General features: G+C 41.5%; 1 protein-coding gene and 1 non-coding gene across 2 annotated transcripts; one reads left to right on the top strand and one right to left on the bottom strand.

The window, feature by feature from the left end:
* Window positions 1-2,603: 2,603 nt before the first annotated feature.
* Window positions 2,604-2,689, bottom strand: trnay-gua (transfer RNA tyrosine (anticodon GUA)). Its single transcript is given in 2 exon segments — window positions 2,604-2,639; window positions 2,653-2,689. It is a non-coding gene; the product is annotated as a tRNA-Tyr (tRNA).
* A 946-nt stretch (window positions 2,690-3,635) lies between these two features.
* Window positions 3,636-8,805, top strand: trim55b (tripartite motif containing 55b). The gene is made up of 8 exons (XM_069151188.1): window positions 3,636-3,943; window positions 4,501-4,670; window positions 5,378-5,555; window positions 5,716-5,811; window positions 6,484-6,717; window positions 6,837-6,859; window positions 7,745-7,869; window positions 7,959-8,805. Exons 1-8 carry the CDS (start codon window positions 3,824-3,826, stop codon window positions 8,129-8,131), a joined length of 1,119 nt encoding a protein of 372 aa, XP_069007289.1. The 5' UTR covers window positions 3,636-3,823; the 3' UTR covers window positions 8,132-8,805.
* Window positions 8,806-9,103: the final 298 nt, after the last annotated feature.

Genomic DNA, 9,103 nt, shown 5'->3' with positions numbered 1-9,103 from the left:
TAGTCGATTATGGACGTGACTGTACTATTTCTAACCCTGATCCCACTTCTCTGGTGCTTTGAGATGAAGAATTTCATTTCACTGGGTCATATGAGGACAAACGCGGAAATGCAGAAATACACTTTATCTGCGATTGCTTACCAAGACTTTTTAAATCAAACGCAGTTAGTGCTTACCATCTGTATGAATACAATATGACTTCCACCTAAATGAAATATTCATACAAGAGAACAGATGGCACCCTTTGCTCTGCTCCCTTTTTCTGGTCCAATATACACTTTTATCTTGATTATGAGCTTGTAGACCTCTATGTGTGTGCGCTCATGTGCGTAACACCTCCTCTTGTGCATTTTGTGGCCTTGGCAGTGCCTGCAGACCCTTTTACTGTATACTCAAAGCATCACGCACCTCCACTGAGCAAAATAGAGGAACACAGGTCTCACACTGTGCTCTTTAAACTGGCAGCTTTTAGCCTCAAAAGCAACACTGTCTGGCATTCATGTTGGCCTTTCATTTCCAAGAAATCTCAATACTGCTCTTAATTTGTCAATCTTTATTCAATTTTTAACCAACAGGCGCTGCAATATTATGAGTCAGACAGTAATGGCTTGGAAATTACGAATTCCCTTCAATCACAAAGACATAACCCAGAGCATCTTCTTAATTGATCTCATTTGAATTCATCCAAATGGTGAGCGTCTGAGCACTCCTAGCTCGCTGTTAATGAATATGTAATCATACTAGTTCAGCCTTTTTAAAGATTACTGATTAAAAGGGAATAAAGTGGGGCCCACAGCATCACTTAATGACAAAAAACATCCTTTGTAGTACATCACAGGAAAAGCACATAATCAGAAGGGTGACAGTGGGTGAAACATACACATGCATATTATTAAAAGACAAAAGTCACAAGGGAGACATTTAACAGTTAAGATTTGGATATGAAGGTTTCAAGACATAATTCTCACCTTTGAGGTGTTTGTATGTGCTTACAGCAGCGGTTTCCCAACTTACCTGTCTGGTGTTCCTGGATGGACACCAGCTGAAACACAGAGAGACAAATCAGACGGGGTGGGGGAAGACATATTCATACATTTTCAGTGATAATGTCTGTCCAAGATGTTTAAAATGTGACTCATTGAGTCTGATGTTACTGTGTGAAAAGCACTGTGTGCATATCACTACTGGAGGTGTAAGGCAGGCAAATGTCATATCGATGTCATATCATATGAGTCATATGAAAGAAAGAAAAAAGTCAGTTTGCCTAGTTAGGTCACAAGCTGCTAGAACTATAAGGATCCTATGCCATGCTTTCTTTGATACAAGTCAATTAGATCATGGTTAAACATACTTTACATTTACTTGAAATTTTAAACGTTTTGATGAAGTACTGACACACTGCTATAGTCTCCTAAATGCAATATAATTAGCTCACACCCTCCCAAAACATTGTATTTGTTGACATTAGCAGCAGATACTGAATAGGTCAGTGATGGAAATTTAGTTGAACTACAGATGGACATTACGTGCAGAAAAAGAAATGAACACATCCTCCGTGCTCTCTAGTTAGAGGGCAAACAATACATTTCTGTCACATTTTAAGAGTGTGCACGTTGGTTGTTCATGACAATGAAACAGAAAGAAAAACGACGGCGCTCTTAATTAATCAATATTTCCTTCAAGATGTAGCAAAATGTCATTACTTGGATGGATTTCCTTCATGCGTTCATTCTTGTGAGGACATTTAGATCTAGTACACGTTTCCAAATACATTACAGCACTTACGAGATGACGCACTAGTCACTACAGGTCAGATGTTTCAATTCATGATTCAATAAATGTAGTGCTAATGAGAATCACTGGACAGACAATTGCAATTGTGCAACAACACAGGAAAATGTCATCCATTATAAACAAGACTTTATTAGTGTGTGATGTCTTGCTACAGTCCTCCAAACAACTGCTAGTTATTGTCTCTGAGTCATCCGTCGAAATGTGCTCGCAGCACAGTTATAAGCCATTTCACAGTCGAAGCAAATAATAAGGTTTGTTTTGATCACTAGTGGCAAGCAAATCAGACACGAAGCCATCACCTTTAAAGTCCCTTTTGAACAGAGTGCTTGCAGGTGTGATCGTTTTACCATTTAACATGCAGAGTATGCAGTGAACTTACTGACATGACATCCACTTCAATCAAAGCAGGGCTGATCATTTATAACCTCAAACTCTTGTCTGACAATGTAAAACAGGAACCCTTTACACCACCTCCTACTTGCTTGTTGTGTGAAAACATAGTGGTTGGGAGCGCTCCAACTTGAAACACGCAGAGGTTGCTTTCCTTTCTTATACTGTTTTTATTATCTAAAATATACACATTTTCATTATTTTTAGAATAAAAATGAATAGTAAGAGCAAAAATGAAGAAACTGTTGCGCATGTTCATCGTCAAATATTCAGTAAGCAATCATATTAAATTTTAGTGTAAATTTATAACTAAGCACAGTAAAAAAAAATAATAATAATAAAATAAGAACGTATGACAAAATAGCATTTTACACAATAGGATATAGATATATAGAATAAATAGGGGAAAAAAGTGAGCCTCCTTCGAGCCGGATTCGAACCAGCGACCTAAGGATTACCATGTAACCGCTACAGTCCTCCGCTCTACCAACTGAGCTATCGAAGGGACATGAGTACGGAAGGGAAATCGGCCATTATTAATTTATAGACATGTCACGAGACGAATACCAAAGGTTACATCACGGGCCAGAGTGCGACCTGTCGCCGCTAGGTGGCGCTACGCACGACGCGTTATGTCGCCTTGTTAAAGTAGCTGTAGCGTAGACCGTATGAGCCGGGAGACTTTCGGTTATCCTGTGTGAGAGGTAGCGAGTTCAATGCCCGGTATTGTCCAAAGCGATTTGCTTTCGGTGGACAAGGTTACACAAACAACCTTGAGATTTAATAGTCACAAATCGTCCCGGTGGAGCTCCTTTGGACTTAATTTACTTCACAGCTACACCTGTAGGGCCGAGGTGACAAAACTTAACTGCCACGTGTGGTAATGTCAAGCTAGCTTGCATAACTGCCGTCCAGGTGCAATTAAAACTTGGCGGAACAAAACAAAACAAAACAAAACAAAACAAAAAAAATGGCAATTTCAGAGTTTTATTTTTATTTTTTTTTAAAAAGACAGCAAACGTGTTTTAATGCTAGGTGAAACACGGAGCCCACTTATGTGGTTAGACTTGGTGTTTTAACAAACCTTTTTATTGTCCCGCTGGAGGAGAGTCTGCAGCCTCGAGGTTCAACGTGGTGCCGCCCGCTACCACCGGAAGCTGCCCGCTGTCACCGGAAGCTGCCCGCTGTCACCGCAAATCACGTGTAGGACTAAGTTGTTGCTGACAGGAAACTTTACTTAAATTCATATATCATCGGCAGCCTTGACATCCTTCTATCATGTCGGTGTGATGCAAAGTCCCCACCTCCCTCTGACACACAGGGCCCAGTCACCCCAGATAGCAGTGGAGGCAGCTGTTCAGTACCGCCCTGCTCAGTTTCAAATATGGGCAAGGTAAAAGTGGCAACCTTTGACGTGACAGCAGTAGCTGCTAAAAACAGAGCTGACACCAGCGAGATAGGAGCTTACTCCCTTCAGCACAAGAGCAACAGGCCCGCTCCTCAAGCCTGACGCTGGGCCCGATGTGGATTGTTTTTTGTTGTTGTTTTTTTTAAAGGAACTTTTAAGTTTTTCTAAACTTTTCACGTATACGCGTCTTGTTTCATTAGGTTTTGGTAGTGGTGTACACCCATTAATACCATGGACAACCTGGAGAAACAGCTGATTTGTCCCATATGCCTGGAAATATTTACAAAGCCTGTCGTCATCCTGCCTTGCCAGCACAACCTGTGCAGAAAGTGTGCCAATGATGTTTTCCAGGTAACCAATTTAACAAATCCCACTGATCATTTTAGTATGAAGAGAAAAGTAGCCTGTGTGTAAACTCGAGGAACCCTGCTGTTATAGCTCTATTAGCATCTGCAGCTCTGTCATTTACACCATTGATATTTTTATGTACTGGCCTACATTTTTGTATGGAGCCTAATTAGGATCCAACTAGTCTCTCTCTCTCTGTCTGTATGTTAAATTGCAGGTAGTTTAATTTTAAAGTGTAGAGTTTTCAACATCGTTTGTCACAAATCATAAATGAACATTTGTATGTTGTACATTATTGATGCAATAAGTAATTGTAAATAGCGTATGTTTTAATACTTATACTTAGTTGTTCATGAGTGTCAGTCTCTGCATAAATGGAAGTTCACTTGTGAACCACTGTGAGCCAGTTTGGAGTTCTGATGATGGGGTTCCCCTTTTTGAATTATGTTAATCCATTGGATTACCAATTCATAACTGTTGAGTAAAATAATTGAATGAATTTGTGCATCAAAACCCCACCATTACTCCGAATTTAGGGTTATAATTGTGATGCTTTACAGTCTTCAAATCCGTATCTTCCAACGAGGAGTGGATCGTTGACATCTGGTGGCCGTTTCCGATGCCCATCCTGCAGACATGAGGTGGTCCTGGACAGGCACGGTGTTTATGGCCTGCAGAGGAACCTGCTGGTTGAGAATATCATTGACATGTTCAAACAGGAGTCCAGCAGGTGAGACAGATCAGACATGCATTTAGTCGATCTGTGTATAACACAAAATCAAAGGAAGTCTTCCCCACTTTAACCAGAGAGAGGCTTTGTTTATTAGTCCAAGCCTCTCTTAAGGGTACTGAATAGAGATAGTTAAGGAGGAAAAGGGATAAACAGTGTAATGGCAGGAAGAGTACCTGTTTCTGATTTGACCTCAGTGCCGGTGGTTTCTGAGATGACAGGACATTTCTAGCAGCAGTCATCTCCACAGATGATTTATCCAGCAGCTGACTGGATAGCAAAAGGCATGTATGACATTTAATCCACAACGCCTCAACTCATGCACTCAGGATGCTCAGCCTCCTACTGGATCAAGATTGTGCAGCATTGTCATAGACAATTAAATGGAATATCTTATTGACAATTCACTTAAATTGGACAAATTGTGCTGACAATGTAAGTGAGCTATTCATAAGACCTTTAAAGTAAAAGAAATCACACATAGGTGCTGTACACCCACACCTGTATACTACTCAGTGTAATGGCGATGTATTGATTACACTGCTGACAGTCCATGTGTATTCGAAAGGCAAGAATAATGGATCATCAATAAACTGCTAAGATGCATAACAGTGACATTATCAAAGTGACATTACATGTCACATCAATATGCGTCAAAATGTGCAGCGTGACGGGAAGATACTACTGTTTTCATTGCACCTCAACAGCAGCAAGCCAGAACCAGAGAGAAAGGAAGAGATGCCCATGTGCGATGTTCACGAGGAAGAAAAGATCAACATTTACTGTGTAACCCACGGCGTGCCCACATGCTCCATGTGTAAAGTCTTCGGAGCCCACAAAGACTGTGAGGTGGCGCCTATCAGCAGCATCTTCCAGACAAAGAAGGTGAGGCCTGAAATAGTCACAGAGGCTGTGAATACTGTCAGCTCTGACAACACGAGAAATAGATGACTAAATGTCTTGATTTGTAACTTTTCACAACGTAAATATGTTTTACTATGTTTATTATAAATTTGCCTCACTCGGTCCTTTCCTTGCGTCCTAGACGGAGCTGAATGACGGGATTGCCATGATGGTTGGTAACAACGACAGGATGCAAGGCATCATTAGTCAGCTAGAGGAAGCCTGTCATGCCATAGAGGTCAGTGTCCGACTGGTACAGTGCCTGGTCGCTCACTCACGCAGCAAGCCTCGCTCTGTGCACACACTAATGCACCTGTACAGATGTTTAAACAGATGTAATGTGTCCTCGCGTCTCTCTATGCTTTTATCAGTCTGAGATTTAGACAGAGAGGCGGTGAGAGGAAAAATTATGTTTTGATGCCACGGTCTACCTTACTCTCTCTTCTGTGTGGCAGAGCACCCCTTTGTGCCTCCGTCCCACTAGAATTGACAGAAAAACAAGCAGCGTAATCGATGGGGGGAGAACAGACCGATTTCCAATGGTTCACGTGCCACAGTTTGACGTAGTAGAGAGGCTGCGGTCCCCCGTGTGTTCCCCTCAGTGGCATCACTCAGGACGGACATGAAGAACGAGCTTCACCGTCCTATCTGCACACATGGCACTACAGAATGAACAGAAGATAGACTAACAGCATTATGTGTAGTTTACAGTATTTACCGAATCATACACTAAGAACAAAAACTGTTAACTTATTTTCTTTGGTTTCTAAACACTGTTGTACCCTAGAATTATTTTGGCACACATTTCTCGCACCTTGATAAATGGTTCATATGGATGGACTTGAGGAATGTACAATCTTTGCTTATCTAGGTGCGTGTCACCTTCTTTTTCTCGCTCATTCATGGACAGGAGAATGGTCGCAGACAGAAGAATCTGGTGTGTGAGAAGTTTGACCAGCTCTACTCTATCCTGGAGGAGAAGAAGAGGGAGATGAGTCAGAGGGTGACCGCCGAACAGGAAGAGAAGGTGAACTACATCCGGGGCCTGACCAGCAAATATGGAGACCATCTGGAGGAAAGCTGTAAGATCGTGGAGATGGGGATCCAGACGATGGAGGAGCCGGAGATGGCTTTATTCCTACAGGTCAGAGCTAATACCAAGTGGGGTTCCAAATTTTGGCATAAACTCCACATAAATTAATTACAGTTATCAATATGTTACGCATACATAGAGTTGAATTGTTTTTTTCTCGTATTTTTCAGAACACAAAGCCTCTCCTCAAAAAGTGAGTACATTCTTTTATAAATGCTTTTTTTATATTCTTGTGAATGATTAACCAGATTTACATCTGCACCTACGCATAAAACCACAACCCTAAAATAGCAAGGTCACACCTTGTCTGTGGTGGTGGTGGAAAGTAATTCTGTGAAATGTTGCGAATCATTATCTTTAGCTATGGCATCCTGAAATGACTTGTGGAACGTGCTAAACAGATTGAATCTATTTAGAAAGTGTTACCTTGACAGCTACTGTCGTGTGACTGTAACTGCAGCTTCTGCAGCTACTGCAGTTACAGTCACACGATTTTCATTCTAATTGAAGATTCCAGGTCAACTGTTTACGTGGGATGTGATCTAATAAAGTCCGTTTACATGATGAGGGAATACATCACGTGTTTGATCAGCTGCCTGAAGATGGAGATCTATCGCCCATTTAGCACAGTAGTTGCTGGTTTTGTGTTGTTGAAGCGACATGCTTGCTCCTACTGGAAGGAATGAAAAGGAGAGAAACAGAGGGCCTTCTTGTGTGATGGTACTTTGCGATGCGTTTAGGTGTCCAATAATGTTCAGTTCTTTTAAGAGTTTTTGTCCCAAAAATCTCAGCTGTGGGCCAGTTCTGCTCGTAAGCTGGCAGGTTTTGGAAGTGGAGGAGAAACTTGCGTCCACTCGTATTCATCTTCGAAAAGATTCAAACCACCACTCTGCAACCAACTGACATTTCAATTGGTTTTGGCCTTTCAATTCTGACTGAGGTGTTTATGTGGAGCACTTTTATTCTGTTTGGACTTTAAAACCAATTTTAATTAGACTACCAGGCTCCATGTAAATGTGACTTATATGTGAGGCTGGATTTTTCCTGTATATATGATGTTTGCACCTTCTGCTCTCAGGATTGAAGAAGCATCCGGCACAGCCCACTTGGATAAAGTTGAGCGTGGCTACGAGAATATGGATCATTACAACGTCGAGTTTCAGAAAGAGAGAAAGGCCCTGTGTAGCATTGACTTCATCGAAGGTGATGGCACAGACTCTGATCATGGCTGCAAATTTACGACTTATACCTCAGTCTCAGTTTTACTTCCTTGTACCTTACTTCTTGTACAGATGATGAAGACGAAGATGAAGAGGATGACGATGCCGAGGCAGGTGCTGAGGCGGGAGACGGGGCTCAGACTGTTTCTGGAGGTGGTGCCGTTTCAGTCACCTCCGTCCAACCTTCCGACCCCCAGCAGATAAGCTCCTCCCCCAGCGCAGCCAAGAGCACTGCCTCGACCTAGCCGTCACCTGCCAGCTCAGACAGCACGTAAACCAGGAGCAGGATAATTGTTGCTCCTAGATGTTGATTTCAGGTCAGTTGTGACACATTTTCCCTCGGATTAGGGAACGGTGAGACAAATTTAGACCTGCGCCAAAGGGAAAGCCTGAGTTGCGGAAGTAGATCTAAAGGAAGGAGACAGAACTTTCACTTCACTTCTCTCTCTCTCTCTTGTTGTGATAGTGGTAGCGTGCATCACTGCATACACTGATCTCATTTTGTTTGCTCTGATTAGATACATATGTTGGTTCTTCCTTTTCATTTTGGACATCCTTAATGACGGACAGACTCTGAGTGTCAGCAGCTTGTTTCCAGAATTCAGACATACTCATACATTTTTTATGCAGCTGACCTTTAGCGACTCGCTGCTTAAACTGCATCATTAGATAGCATGACAAGAAGGCCTCAGGTTTTCCCTCCTGTTGTATACTTTTTTATGACTGATATAACTTCATGAGAAGGGTAGCGGAGTAAAAAAAACTATCACTGTGACATTTCTGTATTTCCTGCACGCAACTGCCTGTATAATGTGTCCTAATCTTTTTTTTGTGTAACACAGGTATATTTTCCTATCGGTCAAAAAAACGTTTGCCATTTTTAATGATACATAATATATTATGTGATATTAAAAGTGATCTGTGCAAAATCTTAGTTTAGTATATTAATACTCTTTCATTTTAACACCACGTGTCACTGTGCTTCATCTCTAAATTCCAGTTCGTGTTTTTGTTTGTGCACAAATATGTTTTAGTTTTCTCTTTCTCACTCTTTTTATATCTTCGTCAGACTGTTTCATTTATTTCTGTCAGAGGAAATCCTACATTAGTGTCGCTTCTATAGCTGCTTCAGACAGTTATAAAATCCTTCTCTAGTATATGGTCATGATATCCCTCCTCATACTGCCTGCATAAGAGACTGCAGCGTAGCTCTTAAG

This window comes from Embiotoca jacksoni, unplaced genomic scaffold, assembly GCF_022577435.1.
Source record: "Embiotoca jacksoni isolate LCO1_2020_lvr unplaced genomic scaffold, fEmbJac1.0.p SCAF_17, whole genome shotgun sequence".
In the NCBI taxonomy this organism is placed as follows: domain Eukaryota; kingdom Metazoa; phylum Chordata; class Actinopteri; family Embiotocidae; genus Embiotoca; species Embiotoca jacksoni.
The sequence above is the reverse complement of the archived record's forward strand: the minus strand, read 5'-3'. Positions and strand labels throughout refer to the sequence as shown.

Coding starts and splice junctions, on each gene's coding strand:
- trim55b (XM_069151188.1), top strand. CDS start 3,824: ATGGACAACCTGGAGAAACAGCTGATTTGTCCCATATGCCTGGAAATA. Junction 5,812..6,483: donor AAGCCTGTCATGCCATAGAG/GTCAGTGTCCGA, acceptor ATTCATGGACAG/GAGAATGGTCGCAGACAGAA. Junction 7,870..7,958: donor TAGCATTGACTTCATCGAAG/GTGATGGCACAG, acceptor CTTCTTGTACAG/ATGATGAAGACGAAGATGAA.